General features: G+C 45.3%; 1 protein-coding gene across 4 annotated transcripts; it reads right to left on the bottom strand.

Moving 5' to 3' along the window:
• Positions 1 to 26,706, bottom strand: TRAF3IP2 (TRAF3 interacting protein 2). 4 transcript variants are annotated; one of them, XM_064707900.1, is made up of 11 exons: positions 26,687 to 26,706; positions 26,083 to 26,574; positions 18,878 to 18,962; positions 17,887 to 18,636; positions 14,668 to 14,857; positions 12,273 to 12,448; positions 10,780 to 10,868; positions 8,996 to 9,064; positions 6,594 to 6,710; positions 5,418 to 5,492; positions 1 to 599 (listed from the first exon to the last, which is right to left on the bottom strand). In XM_064707900.1, the coding sequence occupies exons 3-11, from the start codon at positions 18,891 to 18,893 to the stop codon at positions 453 to 455; spliced, it is 1,629 nt and encodes a 542-aa protein (XP_064563970.1). In that variant the 5' UTR covers positions 18,894 to 18,962; positions 26,083 to 26,574; positions 26,687 to 26,706; the 3' UTR covers positions 1 to 452. The 4 variants fall into 4 exon arrangements, 3 of the variants coding, with proteins under 3 accessions (XP_064563970.1, XP_064563969.1, XP_064563971.1); XR_010439527.1 differs by lacking the exon at positions 1 to 599 and having other exon boundaries at positions 5,417 to 5,492; positions 9,001 to 9,064; positions 26,687 to 26,702; XM_064707899.1 differs by lacking the exons at positions 26,083 to 26,574; positions 26,687 to 26,706 and having other exon boundaries at positions 18,878 to 18,995.
• Positions 26,707 to 26,708: the final 2 nt, after the last annotated feature.

The raw sequence follows: 26,708 nt of genomic DNA on the forward strand, positions 1-26,708 counted from the left end.
TAAGATTGCCTTACAAAAGGCAAATATATTTAATAGTGTATATACAAATTGATGGTTCAATATTGCTATACAGAGCAGGAATATCTTTAAAGAAACCCTGAGCAAAAAGGAGGATGTAATTTTTATTTTACACTTATTGCAACATTATTTCTGGTATTTGTTTGCTATAATGACTAATAAAAGGAATATGTTAAAACCAGATGTTAAAATAAAACATTCTTTCCATTTGTAGCTTATTAAAAAATCTAGAGAAGAGAGTTCTGCCCCATCAGCTTTGGAAATAGATGTTAACATGGTAGAGAACAAGCTGAGCCTGAGTAACCCAAGACAACCAATTCCTTTAGCAGAAAGAGTGTCTTCTGTCATCAAAAAGAGCCATCTGGAAGAGTGTTGGCTCCCTGCCAGGAACAAGCCTTTAACAACCACTCGTGGTGTGCTTGAAGTTAAAATGTTCATAGCGGCACAACCTGGAGTGTTGGTAAAGGTCCTATTGGAGGGGCAACGTATTCCTCCTCCCGCAGCAGCCGCAACAGGATGTTCTTCTTATTCTTTGGCCAGCTATAAATGTGAGTGTTCTGCAGCCAGGTAGGCACGTGCTCCTGAAAGAAAACACAAGGAAAATAAAAGCTAAATCCCGTAAATCCTTCTGAATCTCTACCAGAATCTTTCAGATTCCGTCACACCCTGCCAGGGAAGATTTAATTCTGTCTGTTCTAGGCACTTCCTGTAACAACAAGAAATGTTAATTTGGCTTCAGAATTGTATTTGGGTTCCTAAATAAATGAACTTTGTGTGATCCCACAGCTTGCCTGTCTCTCTTCTGCCATCACATTGGCTAATTTCATCATGTTTCAAAGGAAGTCTGATGTCAATGACAAGCATCGAAAAGCTTGTGAAAATAAACAGAGGAGAGGAGAGGAGAGGAGAGGAGAGGAGAGGAGAGGAGAGGAGAGGAGAGGAGAGGAGAGGAGAGGAGAGGAGAGGAGAGGAGAGGAGAGGAGAGGAGAGGAGAGGAGAGGAGAGGAGAGGAGAGGAGAGGAGAGGGAGAGGGAGAGGAGAGATTTCAGTGCTCCTAGCAAGGAAAGGCTGCCACCTTAGTAGCTGCTAAAGAATCCATACAGCATGTTCAGTATTGGGATGAGGACCAGTAGGGAAAGCCTGGGACCCCACAGGAACACTTCACATGCTGGCAGCCCTCTCCCCCTCCCCTTGCACCTTTCTTCACCAAGCACAGTGTGCTCTGACCAACTGAGCAGAAGGCTGAGGCTGATGCTGAGCTTGAGGAGAGACTAATGCATGTCCAGATTAGCAGGGTCAAACTTCCACCATTCCCTGCACCCTGGAAAAGGTGCAGTTCTTCACAGGGCTTGGCTAATGTCCATTAACATAATGAAGCTGGGTCCAACCATGGCACTGGAGAGGGACAGCCAGCTAACGGAGATGAGCCTGCTCAGACCACATGTTCCCATGTTCCCACAGCCTTGGGAAGTTTCCATATGGACAGTCTGGATGTTAGGGGTGAAGGGCTATTATAATACCACTAATTAACAGAGGGACAGATCCTTAACCAAAACCAGTTCATGGTCACCATGAGACAGAGATTTATTTTGGAATTGGAGACACCAGAACCTAGCCAAAATGAGTCAGCAGGTAAGCAACATGAGGAGCCAGGACATCCAGCACTTGGTCCCTGGACCTCTTATTTAGCAGTGTTTTCCCAAGACTGCCCCTGTTAGGAGCAGCACAGTTCCTGTCAAGCTAGTGGAGCTAGCTCCATGAGGACAGAGCAAAAAGCTGCTGGCATGCACATCTCTGGCACCTCGCCAGGGGATGCCCTGGCATGGGCTGCACACATCCTGCTGCCAGCACACAGCCGAGCTGCAGTCCAAACCTTTCATTGCCATGATCCTGCTTCTCAAATTGGCTGTCTTTTCCTTGGCCTGTACAGCTGTAGGAAAAGGCTGCATCACTTTCCTTGCTCAGGGAGCAGTTTGTGGTACTTGATGCAGCCACTCTGTTAGAGCTACAGGATTTATGTATAGGAAGAAGGAGGTGAGCCACACAGGCACCTACAGATCCATTAGTGTGAACTCACTTAGGCTGCTGAACAAGCAGCTTTGTGACTGGCAGAGGTATCTATCAAACCTGACCTTCCTCTTTCTCCAGTGGCTGAGAAAGGATAGGCTTTGGTCACTGGTCTCCTAAAGTGAAGGTTGTTCTTCCAGATGGACATCTTACTGCACAGGGGTAAGATCCCACAGCATTCCCTTTGGTAGGAGCAAAAATAAGGCTTCTTGCCTCCACCTGCTAGTCTTTTTATTTTGGCATAGGAACGGATTTTAATCTTTGTGAATTTAAATCCTTTGACAAAGTTCTTTGGAATTGGCCAAGAGACTCATATGTGACTGGGAGAAAGAAAGATAACTATGTTTACATGCACATACATACCACTGTTACATGAATTTGTTTCTTTACTAAATCTTGTTAAGAGCTATAGAAGGAAATGCAATTAAATATGGCAGGGGTTTTACCAAATGAGCCCTTTCTCTACCTTTGATAAGAAACTACATTTTTTTGACAAAGGAAATACAGGAGATATAGTCAGTCTAGACTGCAGAAATGCATTTGATAGATGTCCATGTGGGTAACTCAGTTAAGAAGGAAATTAGTGTGAGAAATGTGTAGTAGGTAAGAAATCAGCATGTGGGGATATCATGAGAGAGGTGCTATTCATCCAGAGACAAATTCTGTGCCTTGCTTCCAAAACTGCTCATGCAGTTTTGTTTAATCCCCTCCATAATGAAGTCAGTGCAAAAAGCACCTGGACATGAATCAGCTCTGGCAATAGTTTTAACTTGAGGGAGGTGTGTAGGGGTAAAGGGTAGCTCGCTCTAGCTGCTGTTTTTATCCAGAGTGAGAAAGGGGCTTTTCCTTGCCACACAACAGCATCTGTCACTGCAGGTGGGAGTAATGGGAAAATTGTTACTGTCCTTTACATGTTTAAAATCTGGCTGTGTATCTGTGAGCTGAGAGGAAATTCTCTCTATGCCATAGGGAGAGTATTTGATAACTCCACAGTTCAAACTGGTAGGAAAAGGGCAGAGTGCATTGATGCAGGGGACAGGACTGTTCAGGGCTGTGACAGCAGAGCATGGTTTGACATCTCCTGCCCTCCCTGGCACCAGCCCTGTTCATCACCCCTTGGCTGCTTCCAGAGGAAGCCTCTAGCATGGGGCCATCTTGGCTTAATGCTTTGGTCATCAGGTGATGACCAAAGCATTAAGCTTCCTCCAGATGAGGAGGACACATTTCTGTGGTTTGTTGTGATGCAAACCTTGAACCAGCAAGACCCATGTTTCCTTTAGCAGTGTAGGACTGGAAGCTGGAAATGCCAGTTCCACCTTAACCGTGTGTTGTGCATTCCTCGCCTCATTATTCAGTTTCCTAATGAACGCTCCTTGGATCACACAGATCTTTTCCTGTTGGAGGTCGACTAATTTTCACATACCAGCAGTGCTTTATGATGTGCTGTGTATGAGATTAACTCATCTAATAGCCCCATCCCCAGATGAAACCTCCAAATCCTAATTTTCTGCTTTTTTCCACTGCCAGCTATGCTAACACTTGAACGTATAAAGGACAGTACAAAAAAGACAAAATTGAAGTCATTTGCCTGCCAACATCATCCAATTGTCCATGTACTTGGCAGTTTTTTAGGTACCTCACTTCCTCTGACTGCCTCCAGACTTCATTACTGCAACTTGTTCAGGCTCTGGTGCTCTCCTTCCACCCATGATGTCCTCAGTTACATTATCATTAAGCAGCTAGATGAAGGTAGGTGATGTACCAAAGGATTATGCTGAGAAACAGACTAAAGCTTAACAGCAGTAGAAAATGCTGATCTGCATAATTTAATGAGAAAGGCACCTCTTGAAAAACTGAAGGGTTATGTGGACTACAGAGGAGGGACAGGAAGGATTCCAGGAGCTTGATGCCTTGATAGAGGCAGCTGGATAAACCAACCCTGGAAATGCCTTACAGACCACTGTCTGAGAGAACTGCTGCTATACACTAAAGAGTCTTCTAAGAAATTAAGTTGAGCCCAAATTAACATAACTTACTGTTCTGTCTCAGAGCCCCAAGACAGCTATAGTGCCTCCTGGAACACTTTTCTCTGCAGCCTTAAGGTGCCAAGTGGCTCTGGACTGTGTGGTCTGTTCACATGGTGGGCACTCAAGTAGCCCCAAGGTCAGGAGCCCTTTTCCCCCATCAAACCCTGGCTGAAAAAATGCTGAGTGCTTCTCTGCCTTTGGCCTGCCCAGTTCCCACCATTGCTGTCTTCCAGGTACTTACTTAAGGTAAGCAGCAGATTGAGATCCTTCAGGAAGGGATCTGAATGACATGAAATATCAGAGGTACTGTTCAACCCACAGGACCTCACATAATTTACAAACCCAGGGACATATTTTCAAATTTCTGACCTTAAATTTCTGCTTAAATAAAGAACTTCATTACACTAAACTCCACAAGTGTGGTGGGACTGCACAGCCTTGATAAAATTTAAACCATTGATAACATTGTTTAAATTTTGATGATAGAAAATTTGGGCACCCAAAGAAATATAATGTATTTTACTACACTTTTTAAAAATGCAGCTGTACCTAGGGGCAACATGATAGCTAACTAACAGTGCACAAAGCATTTAGTTATGCAAAGTAAACATGGATACAATGCAGGAGATTGGGAAAACTATAACTGAGGTCTTTTAATATTTTTTTCTTTGTAAAAATCCAAGAGATTTTCTGAGTGAGGTAGAAGAGATAGGAATCTGTTGCATTACTTATTTCTTATTCTCAAATGAATCTTCAAAACAAGTAAGGAGGGCAGATGAAATTGCAAGTCCTAAAAAATCTTAGTTTGCCTTTGATGGGCCCGTCACAGTTCAAGAAACAGCCTAGTACTTTAGTACTTATTATACTCTTTATTTTTATTTTCTCAACACACCCTCTTCCAGACCCTCTCTTCACATCAGTCATAAATCCTGCCCATCTCACTCATCAGCATTGCATTTGGACAAATTATAAAAGGATTAATATAAAAAGCATGCTTCCTGGATAGATTGCCCCTCTCATTTAAATTCTTTCAGTGCACAAGGCAATTGGAGTTTTAGCTGTACATTCATAATCAGAAATACATTTATACGCTGATTTATGTTGTGGATGAAATGTTTTTTATTTGCATGTACACAAACCTATGAACTTTGGAATACATAAACCTATAAGCTTTGAATATTACTTGCAGGCTGTTAAGAACCAAGAAATTGAGTGTTTTGGTTTTAAGATTCCATCTGCTGCACTGTGATCAAAATAATATGCACTTAATCATGTGGAAAGTATATAAGCATGCATGTATGTTACCTTTTTAGCATTTGGGAAAAGCACAGGGATGAATCTGAAGTTCATACTTCCTTGCTGTATAAATTCAATCTGCATCTAGAACAGAACAAAAAGCCAGTTTTATTGTAATAACACGACAGTTTTTCTCTGCATGCATCTGAACCCTATGTATAAAAACATTCCTTGCTTACTTAAACTGCTCTTCTGTTAAATGAGTTGATCTATTGCTGGTGGACTCGGTGTTGTTTGGTTTGGCCACTTAATCTAATTCTTCATTGCTACAGAAAGGATACAGGAAAGATCTGTCAACATTTCTTGAACATTCAGTTTCATGGTGTGAAATAATTGTGGGTTTAGCTGCAGGTGCAATCCCATGAAATCCATCTCGAACTGGTGCAGCCTGACTTGACTAACATCCCTGCTTGGCCTACAGATGGGTGAAAGATTTCAGCCAGAGGCCAGGTCTGTGTCTGAGCGAGGGCCCAGCCTGTTCCCCACGGCCCTGGACACAGGCATCCCAGGGCTGGTATGGACAGCCAGCTACTGCTGAGAGCTCAGCTTGTGAGAAACCTGACTGCAGATTCCAGCTGGGGATCAGATGGGTTACAGGCTGAGAAAGGCAGCTAACTGCAAACCAAGGCAGAAAGGATCAGCTTCATGGCTCTATGGGCTCTTCTGGGCTAAATGTACATCCTGTCACAGGCTGTGGAGATGGGTGTCTGGTCCTCTGGCACCTCTGTGCACTCCCCAGGAGCCCCACATTGCATCTCTGGCCTTTGCTTTGCAATTCCATCCTTCAGTCAGCTCTACCGCTGCCTAAGAAAAGATCTCAGCTCCAGGATGGCAGAAGCAACAGGGGCTGGTTTAGAGGAGGAAGGTCAGGCACTGTTAGATAAGATTGTGCTCAGGGCTGTACAAGGGCTCAAGAAGGTGAAGGAGGGGAAAAACACCGAACAATAAAGAATATGAAGAAATAAGATGAGCATGTTTAATAGGATTTTTCTTCCTTGAACCTCTTAGCAGATGTTAATGAGCATACGGAGCTGATGAGAGGAAGGATTAATGAATTCCAAAGAGGGGTGTTTAACTATGGGGATTAGGGAAAACAAAGCAAAGAACCTGCCATTTGGAGACAGATTTGTCTTTTGAGAAGAAGAGACAGTCTTTGTAAAACAGCAAAAGCATGTCCTTGCTTACCATCCTGTGGATGTATTTAGTATGTAAGCCGTGTTCATCCCTGTCCAGCTGGGATTCAGCCCCTTCCACATCCTGTTTGTATTTTGGACTGATTGCTATGATTATCATCACGGTCTTCTGTTAGGGAGAAAAGCACTTTCATGAAATTGAGGAACGCAGCGTGTTTGGTAGAGGCAGATCGGAAATCTGCCAGTTTGTGTTTTAAGTGATCTTTGTGTTCCTGGCAAACACAAGAGGATCTCATTCATTCTGGCAGGAAATACAGGAGAACTCACACACTCGTTCTCCTCGTTATTTCTCAACAGCTCAATATAGAAAATCTAAATGTCAAGAGATGTATTAGCAGCTACCAGTTGACACTTGGAATCCCTGTCATAAAAAGCTACTTTTTATCAGTGTAGAGTGTCTATGTGCATACACAGAAAACTTTTGTCTTTAAATTCAGACCCAAATGTTTTCCAACAGCTTATGTAGAAGTGCATCTCTTTAGTCATCTACGGCATTTTATACAAAAAGCTGCTAAAGACAGTGGTCTGTGGAAGCTACTTCTAGGGCTCTCAGTGGCAGAAATTATGTCTTTTCTTGCTGATCTTAGTGGCAAAGTGTGCAGAGAGGTGGCTGTGTAGAGAGGGGGGCTGTTGTGGATGGGCTGGGCAGGTTTAGGGGTACCTGGCAGCTCTGTCACAATGGGCTGAAGGCAATGCTCCTCCACCTTGCTAGGACAGCCCAGATCCTGCCTCTGACCTGTTTAATCCCAGCCCCACACTGAGCTCACGTTTCCAGAGAGGGGCCATCCTTTATATCTGGGAAACATCTCTCCTCCTTAATGGCAGGCCAGTTGAAATGCAGCAGATGAAAGCTTCCTACTTGTGTTTACCTGGGACCTGCCTTTCATCCCCACCACATGAAGCCTGTGTAAGGCTTCCAAATCTTACAGTCTGCCAGGCATGTAATTAACTCTTTCCTTGTGTGCTGTATCAAGAGAATCTGCCCCACCATAGGGTCAAATATGGTAAGGAGCCATTATCCCTTTCACTGGTTCAACATACTCCTGAATTACTTTTGCTTGTGCTTGACATGTGTGTAAGCACTTACAGATGTTGAGGGTTTGCAAGAGACATGCCCAGTTGCACACTTTCCTCTGCTTGTGTCCAAGCACTCCCTTCCTCCACACACATGAAAGGGTTTTGAAGTTAGGAACTGCCTCTACAGTCTGAGGGAAACCAAACTTTTCTGGGGTGGGTAGTCAGAGAAAGATCCTCAAGTGGAGGCAGGAGATTGTTCTCTGCCCATACTAGTTTCTCCTACTGACTGTGCACAAGTCCCAGAGGAGATCTGTCAGCTTGTATTTTAAGTGATAATGATGTTTTTGGCAAAAGCAAAGTCACCCTGTCTTCTGGTTTCATTACCTACATTACACACAGTGAGCCCCAGCCTAATTTGTCCTGATGCAAGCCCCAGTAAGCATGACTGCATTTCCATGGCAGAGGTCCCAGGCTGGCTCTGCATGCAGTTGTATCCTGCCTGCATGGACACCTGCAGGAAACCTGCATAGGGCTGCCTCAGATGGCTGTGTTTCCTTGCTCAGGTGGAGGAGAGTCCAGCACTTTTGTCATCCTGTTCCTGAACCATGGAGATCTGGCCAGAGTGAGTCGGAGACCCAGTCAAGACTCAGCAAGGCAAGAATCCAAGGAAGGCAGCCCATGATGGCTCCTGTCCAGTGACAGAATTGCCAGTTTGCACCCAGCTGTGCTGGTATAGTCCAACCACTTGGCTTGATCCTAAAGGAGATGTGCACTCACTGCTCAGGGGACCTTCAGAGGAAGTTGCTGCTGCAGGGAACAGCACTGGCAGCAGATAAATCTCTGTTTTACTGCCTAGATAGATACCGAGTGATGAGAGCAAATCTGTATATCAACCAAGAGAATACCAATTTCCAGTTTGAATGTAGGATGGTTTATCCAGAAGAAACCTTCAGCATTTTAGATATCAGTGTAAAAGCTACAGGTAAGAGGGATGAACATTAGCCATGACTATGCAGCCTGGGATGAAATACAGGTATCATTGTAACCAAGCACAGCTAAACCCCACTATTTAAAAAGGGGATGGAGGAATAACTTTTCCAATAGCAGCTTCAGGCTGGATGTAACAGGCAGCAATAGAATTTTGCAAGAATGCCAGGATTAGCCCTTCATTTCTTAAAGAAAGAGCTCTGGGACCATCAGATACAGATGTGAGAGAGATTCGCCTCTCTCTGCAACACCTCTGCCATTTCTGCAGGGGCAGGGACAACAACAGTAGGGTCTTGCATTTTCATTCTGTCCCTGCTGTGTATTAGAATAATTCAACCATTTTCCTCAGGTCACCTCTGCTATAAACAAGGTTAAATTGCCCTTACATACATCACCTAGGTAGCGCTCCATCCACTTAATGATGTCAATACCTCGTACCGTGTCCTCAAAGATATCAATCTGCAAGAGAATGAAAGTCTGTAGTGAGCATCCCTTCACCTTTCCTCCCCATTTTAGAGCACTGATAGAGCACCTACACCTTTCTTTGTTTATGACAAGCATTCCCAATTTCCTTAGGAAAAAAAAATGTGAACATGTACTTCTCCCCTTTCCATGCAGCCTGAATCAAGCTGGACAGGCAGCAGGCAGAGAGGGGCTGCTGCAGGCACATCCTTGGGCTCCCACTCAGTGGCCCTTTGGCTGGCTGCCCTGCCAGTCCCCAGCTCCTAGGCATTTTTTACTGGACAGAACAAGGTGCTGCCCACCTTCTCCATCTGTATAGCTGCAAATGCCTGCTATTTTCTGACTGCAAGGGTCTACTGAGTGGGAAGCTTTAGCTTCATATTGAACTAAATATTCAGGGTGTGTGGTGGGAAGTCAGCCAGGTCACTGATAAGCGGGTGCAGTTACCCAGACTTCAGTGACAGACTTCACAGGACTGAATATGAGCAACCCTGCTGGCTTCTCTGCACAGCCAGTAAACCCAGGAACCAGCAATCAGTGACTGTGACCAATGGAGTAATGATTAACTTCTCCAAGTTTTTGAGATAGGAGTAATGATCTGCTCTCATGTCTCAAGTCTTTCTTTTTCCCTTTCTCAATGCAGAGAGCCCACTTGTTTCCCTGCTTTGGGGCCATTTTGCTGTATTTGTTACTCTGCAACAGGCTCCAAGTGTTGCCTGTCCAGCAAAGGTGCCATTAATGAGCCTTCTACTCTATAAAGCTATGGTGCCCAGAAGCTTCCTTAGGAATTGGTCATAGTACAGAACTGCTGGAGAGAAGCATAATTGCAGTCTCTGTAAAAAAAATCTTTGATTCATGAAAATAAATAAGCATGTGCAAAGCTCCCCACTGAGTCTCATTCAGTTTAATGATAGCCACTTGCTTAAATGCTTTCCTGAATTGGAGCCAAAGACTGAAGGTTGAGGGGTCAGGTAGCATATGCTCTTGAAATAAGAAAATATGAATCAAGATTTTGATGAACACTGAATCCTAGAGCCTCTGTGGGCCTCTAAGATGAAGCAAACTCATGAGAAATTCAGTAAAAATCAGAATGGCTTATGGGATTAGAGAGTATGACACAGACCTTTTCAGGCCAATGATTTTCAGAATCCCTTTTAAAAGTATAACAAAGCAAAATCACTTTTAAAGGGATAACAAAGCAAACGAAACCATGAGATAGGCTGTTTCATTAAGTTGTGTGAATTTTAGAATCTACTTTTAGTTCTTTTCCAGCAGAAAGTTACTCATATCTATATAGAAGAATCAATGATATAACAGCATTGGAGAAAATAAAAGGTAGGATGGGAAGAACATAAAATTGACCTTTTGTAATCCTGATATTACAGATCAAATATGAGACAATATTAATGGAATAGCTCACAAAACCTCATATTAATTGCCCATCTGGTGTCATTAAGTGAAATTTTCCAGGATCATTATAAAAGCATATTTCAAAGTACAAAATTCAGTTAAAAGAACAAAGAAAGAGGCAGATCATTTAAGTTACAGCTTGCAAAACTGAGGCTAGTTCGTCCTATCTGTATCTTCTTTAGCCTACAAAATGTGATGATAACCAGAAAAACATTTAAATGGACAGTGTATTGCTTCTGCTTTTTTAAAAAAAAATACCTCTTCCCTGGTTGAAAGCCATTTTTTCTGGAAGGAATACTTACAGCAGTTTGAAATCCATTTACAGACAGGAAGTTCACAAATTTCATAACCTCCACTGCCGTATCCACTGAGTAGGTTATAAAAACCTTGCCTGGGAGAGAGAGTCTGTATGAATACATAACACATTTAAATACACCATTCAGAGGGTGAGACTGTCACAGCCCTCTTTAAATACACCATACAGAGGCTGAGACTGTCACAGCCCTCCTTCTCCACCACGCTGCAGGTTCTGCCCACTTAGGTCTCTTTGGATTGTTTACAAAATGGATGTGGGATAGTTCAGTGGCTCAGTGTTGAAACCAACCCCCTGTCACAAAGCCCTGCTCTACATTTGAGCTCCTCCTGCCTTACTGGCAAGCTGTAGAGGGTAAATCCCTCTGCTGCTCCCCCTGCCCTGTGGCCAGAGCTGCTTTCTCCCATGCTTGGGCATACCTGAGCCTGGGCTCTCACCCACAGCTGGAGTTGCCTGCACTGGCTGCAGCCAGCACAGCTTTCCCCAGAGCCACTGATATGACAGAGCTGGAGGGGCCCTTATGCATTCACACTGCCTGTCCTTGGAGCAGCACTAACACCCTGTGCAGGCAGGATGCATGGCTGGTGACAGCAACACCCTTGCCCTTGTGGGAGGGGTTTTCATGGCTTTGCATCAGGGTAAAACAGCTGGCTGATCTAATCCAGCTGTGCACGTACCACAGATGACCCTGTTTTACCCAGTAATTCCTCCATCCAGGACACACTAACTGATAAAGTAGGGTTTATCCAAGAGTGGCATCTGGTATCATCACTCACTCCCCTGCAGGCCAGAGAGGTATGACTCTCAGGATTTGAAAGGTGATATGCAGAATGAAGAATATAAAGGAAAAATCAAAACCTCAGGAGAGCTGTGGAGGGTTCTTAGCAATGGTACATCTCACGTACTAGTCAGATTGGCATTCAGTAATAAGTTATTTTTCTGAAACCTAACTTTCCCCTAGGAGTTTAAGGTGAATGCATCTATGGTGCTGGTGGCAATAGAGGCATGTCAGTCAGAGCCTGTGCTGGCCTCAGCATGTCCCAGAGTCCTCTCCAAACTCACCAGTTCAGGGAGAAACTGAGGTCAGGGTTCAGCATATTTGTCTGGTTTGGGACAGGCAGAAACACTTTATCCCCCAGGCTTTGTTTGTTTTCAGTCTTTTACTGTAAGCTCCAGCCCCTCCTGCCTCAAAGGGACATCCTGTTTAGCAAGGAGTCATGAAAACAATCTGAACAGTATTAACTTTTGTAAACAAAATAACAAGCAATTAATGACCACTCTGTTTTCAGGATTCTGTGTTCACCAAACACAGACACTCACACCCAAGAGATGTGGTGACACTTGGTATTTTCTTTTCTTGTTGTCTTAGTGTCATTTCCCCTGCCTTCTCCTCCCCCCCTTAACCACTCTGGAGCTCTCCCACCTAAAGCTGTTGGGCCATGCTGTAAAATCTTGCACAGAACAAATTTGCTAACCACTTACGCAACTCCTCCGGCAAATTGCTGGTTCTCAGAGTTCCCCTGGCTGCAGGGTTGCTGAGAGGTCTTGGGACAGCAGCTGGAGATGGAAAATTGTCAGAAGGACAACCACATGCTTCATCTGGTCCACAGGCCTTGGGGGGCAGCTGACCATTGGGTGGCTGGTTGTATAGCTGGTTTCTACAAAGAAAAGCAATGGAGGATTTGGAAAATACTTATTTTTAGGCAAAATTCAGAATTTCTTCTCCTGTTAATAACACACTAAGAACTTTATCTGCGTATTAGCTATGAAAAGTTCTTGCAGAAATGCTTGGCTCAGCACATCTGCTTAGTTATTACAGTGTCTTTGGAACAGATACCTTGGTGACAGGCCATCACAAGAAACACTTTATCAGAGAAACATTAATCACAGGAAGTAAGGCACATCATAGCTGAAAGCTGTTCAGTTTGCAATTAGCAGGAGCAAAGGCTGTTTCTGAGTGAGAAATAGTGGCATGTCATGGATGTTGTTATGCACGTATGGAAGCAGGGTGGCCCTTGGGTAATGTCTTCCCATTATCTAAAGAACCCTTCATGGCACCTCAGATGCTCTCATAGTCCTGTGCAGTGCAAGAGGCTCAGAGAAAGCTGGAAATTGGGAAAATGGGTCTACAAGGGCACTCCAGCTCCAGATCCAGCTCTGGAGGGCCTCCAGCCTTGGACAAACCCAATGTTTTGCCAAAGGGAAGAAAGTTAATTTCTTGAGCAGCAATGACAGACCCAAGCAAGAGTTTCTCATGTCAGGGACTGGCATTCCAGACCTGCAATAACCTTGCCTAATGTCTTCTCCATTGTAGCAAACAAACGGAGAGGGAGGATTTTAGGAAGCTTAGCAGTTCTTGTCCTACACTTTGGCTTCAGATTTTAAGTCAATGGGAAGGTGAATCTATAGAGATTTTTACAGGAGGTGTGCTTGCAGTCTGCTGGGTTGAATTTGTTGGATGAGTTTTAGGTTTCCCTGAGAGCTTTTCCCCACAGAGCCATGATGCTTAGTCAATCAAGACCACTCTCTTTTTTTCCTTAGCCTCCCTTAAATGAATGATGACAGGCTGGTCGCAGCATGTTTTCTGTTGTCACATTAAGATTTGGTTTATTCATTTCGGTGCAGATGTTTTCTGTTACAAAATACTCTATAGGCAAACATTACCAGCACAGAACTGCTGTTCCTGGAGTCAGCCTGCAAGCAGCAGTCACGCAGCCACAGGACAGACCCTGAGTATTCTGGATCCCTTTTAGCAAAAGAAAGTACTAGCAAAAGCAACACATGCCTCATCAATGGCCACAAAAAACACTACCTGGTGGCTAAGTTACAGATCTTCCCAAAACTCCACCTTATTTAACAAATGTGCCAAAAATCAGGAGTTTGGTTTTAAATTTTACTACTGCAAAGGATACCCACTATCTCCCAATATTTTTACATTTTCATACAAACTCTTCAGTGCAATTTTCTCTGCTGCAGGCACTCCCTGATCCTGCTGTCACTTTTCTGTTACAGTCCTTAATTTTTCAAAGGCCAGAGCAGAATGATATTTCAACTGTCTGCCCTCTTTTGTCCTGCCCATTCTCACAGTTCCCTGCCAAGACCATGTCACGTAAGTGGACATTTTCAAGCACAGATGCCTGCAAGTTTAACACCTCTACAAGTATTGTGGCACTTGAATAAAAACAGTCTGATTTCAGATATTCTCACAACTTGAAGCTTCAATTTGTTCTTCAATCCTGCATGAATAGGATTTCCCATCTGCTAATGAGATACTTATAAGAATCGAAGGCCTGGTAATTAATATCTGAAAATGTATTAGTCAAAAAGCCCTGGATGAAAAGTGCCAGACATTTTGCTATGAAAAATCATAGAAAAGGCTGCAAACTGCAGTGCAGAGATATATCAGCAACTGATGGGATTTCCTCCCTTTTTCTCTGCACCACAGAAGATGTAAGAAGGAAGTCACTGGAAGCCAGTGATTGAGTTGTCCCAGGCTGGTACAGTGTAAAGCTGAACACCCAGCAAGCCACCAAACTGACCTTTGCCCGTGAGCAGGAGAGCTCTAAGGTTTCGACGGAGATATTTTTCAACCCCTCATCCATTTAACCTTCAAGCATTTATCTTCCTTAAGGCATGCATTTCAGGGTTTGCTCTGACAACCTCTCAGGTATCCGGCTTTGAAGTCCTTTAGGAAAGGGTCAGGCCCCCATTGGGTGTAAAACAGCAAATAAAGAAAACAACCCAGCATCTCACGTGTACTCCTGCAGCCTGGGCACACTCACAGGACAAGGATTCAGAATTACTGGTTGAAAACCCACAAAAGCAGATCAGAGGAACTTGCACTTCCCACAGCCCCCACGCCCCCAGGCATACTTACGGGAATGGAGGAGGACCAGGGGAGGAGCACGTCCTCTGGGGTGGTCGCTCTCCAGTGCCTTTGGGAGCACGGAGGTTTGAGTAATTGGGGATGACTTGCTGGGCCGGGCGGATAACTCGCATGCAAGGTCCAGGAACAGGAGGAAGTGGTTGCGATGGCTCAGCAAAATGTTGGTAAGGAGCTCTGCCATCTGGGAGGGTGAGAAAATAAAGGCAGCAACTATCATTTCAGCCAACACATTTTTGCCTCAGTTTGTGTTTATTCCTTTCCAGGCATGTCTCAGGAAACTGAGCAGTTTGGAGGCATTTGCAGGTATCTCGCTCTGAAAGGAGCCAGATGAAGGAATGTTTTGGAGGAGTCTGAAGCTTGCTATTTCCCATCCACATACGGCAGGGTTCAGATCCCTGCTCGGGGCTGGGCTGTTGGGACAGCTGACAGTTAAACATTCAGAGCTGCCTTGTCCCTGTTCTTACTGTGCTTCAGTGTTTTTTGGTAGGGTCTTTTTTTTAAATTTCATTTTGGCAATGACTTGTGAAAATGAATCATCCCAAAGTTCTCATGAAAGCAGATGCAAAATCCTGGAACAAATCAGTTTGCAACACTAAGGCTAAACAGACTGTGATTATTGTAAATGAAAAGAGGAAAAATAATCGCTTAGTTTGTTGCTTCACCCTGTGTGAATTTTCTGTCAAAGTGATGTTTTAAGGACTTGCTGCTGCTCCCGTTGCCATCCGAGAGGCTGCAGGGGAAGCCCAAAGTGATAATTTTGCTCAAGTAATTCTGAAAACCTTTACTGTTGCTAGCCACACATAATACTGATTAATAACTATTGTACAGTGGAACTGTTGGCATAAACTGAAAGAGAAAGCAATGTAAGCTGTTTGTTTCCCAATTGGGGAAAAGGAATTTTTTTTTCCTCTCAGTCTTTCTGCTTGTGGTTTTCATTAGGCAGCAGCTCTGTGCACTTCCAAGCTGCTGTGTGCAGATCAAAGTCCAGCCTGGCAGGGCTTATTAGCACTGCATGATTATGGTGTTATGAGCTATCTCTAAAAGCTGCAGTACTCAAATGCTCTTTTCCCCCAAAACTGGTTTCTAAAATCCTTTTAGCTATTTTTGGGTCATGCCTTCCTTTCCCTAGCAGCCATGAGGACTATCTATCTTTTTTATTTTTTTTAAGGGGAGGATAAAGAAAGAAAACAAAGCTTTAATGAAATACTCCAATTCCAGAAGCCAACACTAAAGAAAAAAATCCCTCCAATCACCCCCATAATTACACAGATTACTGATGAAATTGTGAGTCAGCAACATTGTATTTGTTGAGATTGTTTCAGGAGATTTTCCCACCCCTCTCTTAACTATTTGCAACATGACAGGGTGAAAGGGACTGGGAGAATGATACTGCAAGTCAATATGGTTTCCTCCTGGATCCCTCATGACCAGCTCTAGGCAAAGTGACAGGGATTTGGGATACAGGGTTTGGTTTGGAGGCTTTAAGGCCAATGTTTCACCAGCTTCCTTTGGATCTGACTGCTGCTACAGTGTACTGGATGCAGCCACAGTTCAAAGCACAGCGTGGTGTGTGCCCACACCCCCACATCCCTGAAAGACAAATATCTGAAATTATGGTCCCCGGGCACACAGCATTGCTGTGAACATTTCTCTGACTTCAAGAAGCAGTTTTGTTGTTGTATCTCAAATAGCAGGTGCCCCAGCCAGCTTAGAGCCTCCGGGCACAGTTGCTATTCCCCAGGGGAGGTGCAGAGCTTTGTTGTGGGTTGCCACTGCCCAACAATTATCTGAGACACACGGAGCTGTCAGGAGGTGATTTACGCTGCAGCAGGCATGTGAGAAACGGGAGTACAGTTGCCAGCTTCTTGGTCCTGACCAAATCTGCTCCAGCCATCTGAGTTTACTTTACTCTTTTTGCCCTCTGGATATGGCTGGAATGGTAGTGATTTTTCTGAAGAAAGCCTTTCAGAGTTTCTGCTTTCAAACAAAATGTCCTCATTCAGTAAATGTCCTACTTCTCACGATGCCTGCTTGTGGAGGAGGTAAACTGAGGTAAATAGTGAGGGGTGTTGTGCAACCAGCTCTTTGTCTGCTTAGAGCTGAACTGAAAGGAGAAGGTAGGAAAGGAAAACCAAAGCACATTTTCCAAATGTTAAGCTGTAGATGTTGAAAGCCCATCTGTAGCCCCTTCCCCTTTGCAGAGTTGCAAAATCAGAGCTGGAAAGCCAGTTTCTGAAACCCTTCTCTTTCATATACCTAATTATAGCACATAGCTGAAATGACAAAACTTAAGCAGATGCAATATAAATGCTGTGGAGTCAAAAAAAAGGTTAAAAAACAAAAAAAGGTTTATCAGAACAGGCCTACAGCTTTTTATTACAAAGCCGGCCCAAAACAGGTCAGGGTCTCATGAGCCTAATGTAATATAAATTATATTAAAACAATGATATTGCTGTTGAATGTTCAAAGCTCACTTCATAACAGATAAAAATCTCAGAGACTGAAAAGGAATACTAATTAATAGCAGGCTGCAAACTGCACTGTAGTCTCCCAGAGCCAGAACGCCCATATTGAGGGAGTCACATCAGCGCTCAGCAACACAATCACCAGCAGCTGAGAGGGCTCCATTTTAAGTAATGAGCTTTCATTTCAGCTGACAACAGAAAAAAAAATTAGGATGATGGATGTCACGCTCTTTTCACATAGAAATAAAACACATGGGTGAGTCTGGTCATAGTGCTGGGAGAGACTATTTATGGAGATCAAGGGTAACCTCCCATCCTGATCCTGGCAGGAAATTCTCAACTTTGGGGATCCAAGGGGGAGCAGGGACATCTATGAAAACAACAGGAATTGAGTGGGTATAGGAGGCTGCCGAATGACTGAGGCAAGGAGGAAGGAAATGACTAGAATATGAAATAACAGCAGGGAGAGGCTGTGCATGCTCAGCGTGACCGACAAAGGCTGGTTTCTAAGCAAAATCATTCGCCTGCACTCAATGAGTAACCGCGACCTCTTTAACTTAAGAGGTTCAGAGGTTTTGCAGCAGAGAGTCCAGCCACATAACCCAAAAATCTGAAACTGTAAAATGGACTGCAATTAGATGTTTAAAGAGCTCAACAATTGCATGCTGTGCTGGAAACACGCCCTTAGTGAACGATGGCTGAGACACAGGCAGAGAACCTGCTGTGGGCGAGAGGTGCTACTCACATGGGCCTGGCGGGGGCTGCTGTGCCGGGCAGCCGTGCCTGGGGCAGCCGAGGGCCTGCGAGGGCGTGTTGGGATGGGGCAAGTGGTGGCACACAGGGCACTGCTGGTGCTCAGGGCCCAAAAACTCCCTGGAGATCAGTGGTCCTGGGAGGTCCTGGGGGTTCAGCACAGACACCAGCGGTAACGGGGGCTCCAGGTGCCTGATGCCCATGACGTCTTGGGACTGGGAGTTGTACCCAGTATCTACAGTCCCCAGCTCTGCCAGGAGTCTGTTTCCTGAGGGTTGCTGTGGCTGTGAACTCCCTTGGCTGCTCTCCTCCAGTGAGTCCTCAGGAACATCAGACAAGATCTGCTCTGGTTTACTGGACTTGTGCCTGGTGTCAGCTGAAAGCTGCGATCTTGGCTGCATGCCTGGCTTGTCCATAGCTATAGAATGTGTCTTCGAGGGAAATACTCCTGATATTGATTCACCAGGGGGACAGGAGTGTCCACCTCCATCAGGATCAGTATATTTTGACCACAAGCTGCTGTCTGGCTCCACGGACAGTGCTGAATGATGATGTGCTGGTGCTCTGCAAAGGCTAGAGGGATTGCCCTGAGGTGCTCGAGCAACACGTGAGCTCTGGGCCTCCTCATCCTCCATATCCTCTCCAGAAGGCTGCAAAGCCTTTTCCAAGACATGTTCAGGTAACTGGGACAACGGCAGGGATTCATCCACTTCGACTGGTATGCTTCGACCCACAAAAGTGCCTGAAAAATTGAGAGAAGTATCACTGGAGATGGACAGCCACACAGTCAAATCCTGTCCTCCATCATCCTTCACTGACTGTGAGCTGGAATACTGAAGAGCAATATGTATTCTTTATAATCTTTAATGCTTTTTAAAAAGATGGCAGAAAACATCAAGAAAGGTCTGGCTGACTTTTGGCAAAACAAGAAAGTAGAGGGTTAGCTGGAGTGAAGCTAGTAGGGAGTTATAATTTGCACTAACCTGACACAGAGGCCATTTCCAAAGTTTTTTGTTGAACCGGAAGTGAGTCAGCTGCCTTACTGCAAGGCCAGGATTTTTCAGCAAACTGGAAAACAAGAAAAAGGAGTCTTGTGAACATGGTACTGTTTCACATGGGCAATAATCCTAAAATAACTCTATCTCAGATGCTGGAAAAGAAATAGCAGTTTAAGTTTTGGAAATTGTGTTGCGCAAATCAAATGTTTTTATGTGATTTCTGAAACCTACTGTTCCCGCTGACACTGGAGGGGAACAAAAGCAGATGAACTGTCTCTCAGAAGTAATTCTGGTACCTGACAGTAGATCAGACTTAGGTCTGGAGGTTTGGTTTAGGCATAATTCAGACAACACAACTACTTGCATTTATTTCACTCCTGACCTTCTAATAACAGCTGATGCATCAGATCTAAAGTTTATGACACACTTAGCTGAGTAATTTCAACTCGAAATCTTGTTTCCAAGTGCTGCTTTATTTATTGTACCGTTTCTTCCAGTCTACCATCACATGACTCTCATTATTTTGAATTGTTGAAAATTAAAAGATAATTTAAAGAGATTAGTTATTGGTTGGATTTTTTTCCTCTTTCCTTCAGAACTGACTTGGGCCCAAAACAAAATGATCACTTCCTTTTGGGACTGCTATTCCAGTAAATTTGATCTGGCCAAGTGACTCCTGATGATGAACACCTCAGCTTCTCCCAAAGTTAGGATGACAGCAGCAGTGATGGGTGAAGGCTGAGCAGGAAGTGCAGCCACCTTCATGCTCTTACAGGGTGCAGCTCAGCTTCCTCCCAGCAAATTCTCTTCTTTACCATGGAGTATAGAAAAACACGCTTGGTGCTCATCATTTCCCCAGCCATTCACCTTATATCAGATTGAAGAAGTTAAAATCCCAAGTAGGAGAGTTATCAGAGGAGAGGAGACTAAGCACTCAAGTAATGGGAATGACAACATTGGAAAGAATCTGGCCTTGAAAGCCTGGTAAAAAAAGTCAAAATCACAATGTATATGAAGAACTTTTAGAGATCCAAGGGTTTCTCCCAACTTCAGTCACAATGTTTTGAACAAAAAAGTCAAATGAACAACAAATTTAAATGATCACTCTATAAAAAAAGAGTTGAACAGGATCACAGAGAGGTACCAAGCAGTTTCCCAGCCTTTACCCTGGCTTCCACAGTGATTCTGTAAAAGCAAATCTTGTGCCCCATGTTTACAGGGCAAGGTTGAGGCTTTTCATTTTTGCTGATCAGATCAAATGATACGTACTTCCCCCTGAAAGTACCTCTGGCACAGAAAATTCTGGGTGTAACATTTGCTGGGAAGTAGGATATAAACTGTGCTTTGCTGCTGGGCTGCAATGTAAACATTCCTCCTCTATGTAACTTAAACCCCATCTGTGCAGAAGATTTGCCATATATTCATACATACCCTATGTTATATTAAGCACATCCACAGGGAGAGTTACCCTGGGATAATTACAGTGGGATAATTACACTGGTGAATTTTCCCATGTAGGCAAGTCCTCAGAGCAGCGATTAGCTGCACCAGCACAGCACACACGCTGCTGCTGCTGCTCTGACAGCTGCAGCCCCTGCACGAGCGAGCTGGGTCTGGTGCCAAAGCAGCGCCCGGGCTGGAAAGGCTGACAGTCAGCTCACCGCCATCTCGTCTCTCCCTGAGGTTTGCACCCCTTTTCCTCTTCAACAGGTCACAAAAGTCAGCCAAGCCTGCTGAGTCCTGGTTTTCCAACAGGCATAACTGACGTGATGGGAAAGAGAAAACCTGGAGCTCTCACACCGGTGTCAGGAACTTGATGCTGTGCAGGGTGGCCAAGTGTCCTTTGCCCGGGACCTTTGGTCAGTCAGTTTAAATGATGACTGCCCTGGGATGGTGACTCACCAGAGCAGCACAGCACAGTCAGATTTACACCAGCCAGGCTGCAAAGCTGCTGAGTGGTCCCCTGACAGAGAAGCACCTGTGAAGGAGAGGTGTCAAATGCCCTGCAAAGCATCTGTCTTCTGCTTACCTCAACAGTTTTGTAAACCTGACCCTTGGATCAGCTGGCCTTGAAGTGCCTGCTCAGACATGCTTCAACTTGAGGATATCTCTGTAGGTTTGGTAGTAAAGTGAATGACTGCACTCCAGCAGCACAAATCACACTGCAATCCCTTATTTCCCCTCTGAGCATCTCCAGTTAACTGGTTCCTCGTGCAAAATTCACCCTGGTGTTCACAAAGCACAACTCAGCTGAGCACTGGGGTACAGCTCCACCTCACAGGCCACATGCATTGGCTGATCATGCCTCTATTAAATATAATCCCTAGCAAACACACAAACTTGACTTTTCAGAAACAAATTTGCAATGCCTCATACACCAAGATGCTGTTTTGATGGTCTCTGAAGTACCTGGGTGAAAATACTAGAAAACACTTTGAATTCGGATCCTCTATATTCAATAGCCTTCAGTTTAGCACCATGCCAAGAACAGATTTCTGTGGAGAAACTGAGATCTCAATCCAGAGCTCAATGAAGTAAATGGAAATCTTTCTGTTGACTTCTGTAGGTTTTGGATTGGGTGTCAGATGAGAATTAAAAGTCACTAAATTCATTTGGAGGCTACAACCTCCAAAGTTCTTGGTGTTTTTTGGTTTTTTTTTAGTTCCATTGCTAACATCAGACTATCTATGAAATGAACTGCATGAATCTAATGAAAGGAACAACATGGGCAAGAAAACTTCAGGTTTGCTTTCTTAAAGTTTGTTATTTAATGTATTTAGTCTGCCTTTTGGAGAAGGGATATTAGGATTCTAATAAACTGTATCACAAATCATGAGCCACTAAACTCTTCAAAGGCCTTGCTTCAGAATATTTCAAAAATGTTTTTCCTATTAGTTTAAACTCTGAATGGATAAACGCCTCTTTATCTCCCAAATCAACTTAATATTTAAAAGGCAGCCTTATTTCCTTCCTGTGTAACATGACCTCAAAAAATTACTCCAAATACCTGAGTGAAATAATTTGGTCAGGCAGAAGACACAACTATTTGATAGCTTATGTTTTTACCTGCAAAAAATTCTAGGTTTTTTTAGATAGGCTATTGCTTACACCCCACTGCAAGGTGTAAGCAAAAGCTGAGCTTTGACACCCACGCACAGCCCCTGCTCTCACAGGATCAAGGTAGGAGGCACCAAGGGGATGAGGGCTTTGGCATTAAAAAAGTAGGAAAAGTGACTTCATCCTCCTCCTCCTCCTCCCTCAGCAGCCCTGGCTGGAGAGAGAAGCTGTTACAACAGCAGAGCTCTGTCTGTAGCAATGGCCCCCGGGATAAATTCACCCCAGGACATGCTGAACATCTTTTAAGCAATGCCAGCAGTGGCATGTGGATGGGAATTCCCAAGAGAAATCCCCACACTGCTGGAAATATAACAGATTATTTAAAAAACATCCTCCTCCAAAAGCAGTACTTCAGGGTGCTGTTTTTGCTCAGCTGAAGATTCTTGGCTTTTGGAAAAAGACCCAAAAGAGCCCATTATCCCTGTATTTTATGATGCCTTGTGCTGCTGAGTTTCATTTTGCTTCCTTTGACTTTTCTAGTTAGCTTATCCTGCCAATACAGTTAGGCATAGGGCAGAAAAATTACCTGCTTGGTCTCCTGTGTTGAAGAACTAGAGGAAAGGAATGCTTCAGCATACTGAAATACCCTCAGAAACCTGTAGCCTGATCCCTTCTCTGGCACAGAGGCTGCTGCAGAGCAGAGATCGTGCCCAACCTCATTTGGAAAGACACTGCAGCTCCAAGTCAGTTCATGATATTGCCAGAAAACGTCAAGAATTTAATATCCCCCCTGCACCTCTGACTATTCAGGAGATTACTGATAACCAGCTGGAGCCACTGCATGTATTTCTGCTTGTAATAAAGTAAGGAGGCCCTTCCTAGAGGGACAGAGCCTGGACTGCTCCCAAAAAATGTCAAGGGAACTCCTTAAACCACTCTTTTTCCTTCCTCTCCTTATACACCCAGTTCTGCAATGTGCATTAATTCAGCAAATAACCTTTGTGGGTGGGTGCTCAGTGATTAGAGCTCCTGAGAAGAACCCCCTTCCAGCTTCCTTGGGAGGCTTCCTACACCCTGAGAGCTTCTTCCTCTGCTTCTGCCAGGGAGACAGGGGACGCCACCCAGAAATCCTGCTAACATCCAGCTGCTGCTGGCCATGGCCATTCCTGGAAACCTGCAGGGAGAGCATCAATAAAGGGAGGCAAATTCTTCTGCAAGTCAGTAGAGACAGGCCTGAGCACCCAAGTTTGAAGCAATGGCCAAAGTCCCCTAAAAATCCTCCCACAGAGGCAAGGGGACAAGGGGAAGGCTGTTGGGCTTAGCTCATCTGTGTTTTCCTGCAGCTGATTGCAAAATCCATCAGGTATTTATTTCATCTGTTTTCCAGCAGGAAGACTTGTCAGGATGCGCTGTCCCAAAACACACACACTAACCATCTATCTGCTTTTGATTAGAAACCTTCTGTCATGAACAGAGAGAGAGACTGCAACACGAGCATGGCTGTGCTCTCTGCTGCTTCTGGAGAGGGGGAGAATATTTTTGCTCTTTTGATCAAAGTTTTATTTGTCTACCTTGTTAAAACAGAAAACATTAGGATGAGAAAGAAACCTCTTCCTTGGTGCACAAGACACAAGGACAAGGTTTTTTATTTGCCAGTCATGGCATTTCTGGAATGGCATGGGTAGAGACTAAGGCAAAGCTGAGATCACAAGGGGTGGGGACAGACAGGTATTTCTTGATTTCCAAACAATTCCTGTGTACTTTGGCTGAATCCCTTGAGCTCCCTGGTGTTACTGATATCCATCTGCAGGATGGGAGTAAGTGGATGCAGAATCTGCAAGCTGTTGTGAGGATGCACATGCTGAGATCCCAAGGAATGCTGTTGCCATGGGGTGAGATGAATGTAAGTGTGCAAGAACACTTGCTCTAAGTGCTGCTCTCTCTACAGAAACACTAAACACAACTTTCCTCAAAAAATCCCAGAGGGAAATCCTTACAGGAGGAGCAAGTGCAAATGTGGGAACTGGTTTGGGTCTACAACTTAAATAAGCACTGCCAAGGAAATCCAAGCTTCGGAGTTTTGCACTTCACTGTGACAATTTCAGCTGCTGTCATCACGGATGCTGACCCTCTCCCTTGGCTACCCTCCACAGCAAAGACCAAGGCAACATGTCACATTCCTAGCCCAGACTTTTAGCTCTCTAGGGCAGGTAATGCTTATTTTTATGACTTCTGGAAAAATTAGAAAAAGAATAAGGAAACAATGTTCCTCTGGCTATATGGTTGCTCTCACGTATTTTCTGAAGCCATGGCAGGAAAATCTACACGTGCCAGGAGAACATACTTCAAATCATGTCTGCATGGCAAACATCACATTCTCTTTTGCAGCACTAACGCTGCTTCACTGGACAATCCATGGTGCAAAGGCTAGAGCAGAGCTGACATTTTTTTGCCTTTTTAGTGTAGACATCAATATATATGTTGAAGGAATGCTGGGAAGTAAGCAGTAAGAAACTAGTGTCACCCTCTAGCAAGATCCAAACAGGCACCTCAAATATAGGCAGTTTTCTAAACTTTGTGAAATATGAAAACATCTACAATTATCTTCAGTATCCTTAAAAATGTGATTGTTTTCCAGAGGCTACTTCCTACCCATTTCTGGTGCTGATAAAACTCTCACAGGCACTTAAGAACCCCAAGTCTGGGATGTTCCATAGCGCTGGAACATCCAAAACTCCTGTCAGAAAACTGGGGCTGACTCAGTGGGGTGGGATGAGAGGATTACTCTGAGAAGCCTCAATTTCTTCAGTACAGCTTCATGCCTTACACTGAAGGCTCTGGTTCCCGAGGAGCCCCTGGTATTTCACAGGGCTGATGTCTCTCCCACCCCCAGGCTGCTCTGCATCGCGGTGCGTGGGCGGTGGGAGGCTGAGGGAAGCCTGCGGGACCTGACGTGTCTCCCTCAGCTGGCGTGAGAACAGCCTCGCTCGCTCGCAGTCGTGAAACGTGCAGAAATGTGTGCATCCTTCAGACATGTACCCTCTGCCAAACTTCAAAAGCCACTGCTGGGGGTGGGGGGCACTGGCAGACACTGCACGTGCCTTGCTTCCTGCCTTAGGAAAACAGAAAGAAAACTCAACTCCATTGGAAAATAAAAAAATGAAAAATACAGTGTGCTTCCATACACTACCAGCACTCTGCAAGGGCAAGGTCAGCTTCAGAGGCTGATGGCATTGCAGGCAGCAGCCACCTGCCCACCCTGGCCCAGCCACCCATGCCCCTCGCATCCCTGTCTCTGGAATCACCCACCATGGGTGTCACAGCAACATCTGGTCATGGTGGGGCACTGGTGTGGCCAGTCCAGGCCTTGACCCACCCAGGGCTTGCAGGAAATGGGAATTTCTGGTTTCAGGGTCGCTGGTGGTGGTTGAGGACCAGTAGGCCCAGATGTGCCAATCTCAGCGCCCAGCCAGTGCTAACCCTACAAAACCTGAAACTGGGTGAAATGGGAGCAGATTTTATATGGGAGCAGGTTTTATATGGCTGATTTTATCCTAACAAAAATACTACCACCTTGCTTCCACGTGTTTCTGTGCCAAGGCTATAGAGAGGACGAGGGAAAAACGATGTGTGATTCTGCTTCCTTCACACCTTGCAGCCACCTCTCCCTCACCAGGTCTGTAGACCTGTCCCATGCAGTCCCCAGGACGGGGAAGGGAAGGGAAAAGGAGAAGGAAAGGGCCATCGGCCAACACACCACCTTGAGCCTGCAGAGCCGGGCAGGGCGGGATCGGGATCAGGCCCGGCCGCCAGTCATTGCCAGGCAACTACGTAAATAGGCAGGACAACATTTCGACACCAGGCGTGTCTGTCCCCAGCGTTTACCCCAAGCCCCTCCTGATTTAAAAAAAATAATAAAAGAACAAGAACCAGCAAACAAACTGCAGCGAAATGGCTGAAACATGTTGCAACCATCTGTGAGAGTCGGGCTCTCATGACCCGAGAGAGGGGGGAGAAAGCGAGCGAGACAGCGCTTTGAGGGGGGGGAAAGAAGCCCTAGCGAGAGCCCGGCGCGGGTCAGCAGCTGAGGGCAGACAGGGGCCGAGAGAGGCGGCACCTCCGGCACTTCTTACCTTGCGGGCGAGGGAGCTTCGCGCTGGGCTGCCCCGGGAGAGCGAGAGGGCTGCGCGCCTCCCGCGCTCCCCGCCGCGCCCGGGGCTCCTTCCTCAGCCGGCCGGGCGGCTTTCCCTCCTTTTACGACACCCTCCCTGCCTGCCTGCCTCTCCCAGGTGAGCGGCAGAACTGGCTCTGCAGCAGGAAGTGGAAGAGCACGCAGGGCTCGGCGCGGCGGGAGAGCCTCTGTGGGGGAGTGACACTTGGAGGGAGGCTCAGGGCTCCCCGGCCATGCTCCGTGCGGCTCGCCGCCTCTCCCGGGAAGCCGGGCGGCCTCTGCCTGAGCGCCGCGGAGAAATAACTCGGGGGAACCCCGGTGTGGTTCCTAAACGGTGTGCCTCGTCGGGAAAGTCATCCCTTGCTTTCGGCCCTCGGCCTCCTACTGTCGGTGCCAAATGTTAAATCAGCTGTGATTCAGACTACTGAAGACAATCACATGATGCGTGTAAGACCTATATAAAGAACAACAGAAAAAGGATTTCTCGACTGGTTCTTTCTTTTAGGTTAGATTTCTAGACACTTCCAAGTTTCTACACTCTCAAGGAGCAGAAACGGTTTTCCTACCAGCTGAAACTTCCTCATTCTC

This window comes from Zonotrichia leucophrys, chromosome 3 (assembly GCF_028769735.1).
Source record: "Zonotrichia leucophrys gambelii isolate GWCS_2022_RI chromosome 3, RI_Zleu_2.0, whole genome shotgun sequence".
Taxonomy (NCBI): Eukaryota; Metazoa; Chordata; class Aves; order Passeriformes; family Passerellidae; genus Zonotrichia; species Zonotrichia leucophrys.

Coding starts and splice junctions, on each gene's coding strand:
- TRAF3IP2 (XM_064707899.1), bottom strand. CDS start 18,995: ATGTTCACAAGACTCCTTTTTCTTGTTTTCCAGTTTGCTGAAAAATCC. Junction 18,637..18,877: donor GGAAATGGCCTCTGTGTCAG/GTTAGTGCAAAT, acceptor TCAATTTTTCAG/GCACTTTTGTGGGTCGAAGC. Junction 12,449..14,667: donor CCTGGTCCTCCTCCATTCCC/GTAAGTATGCCT, acceptor TTTTCTTTGTAG/AAACCAGCTATACAACCAGC.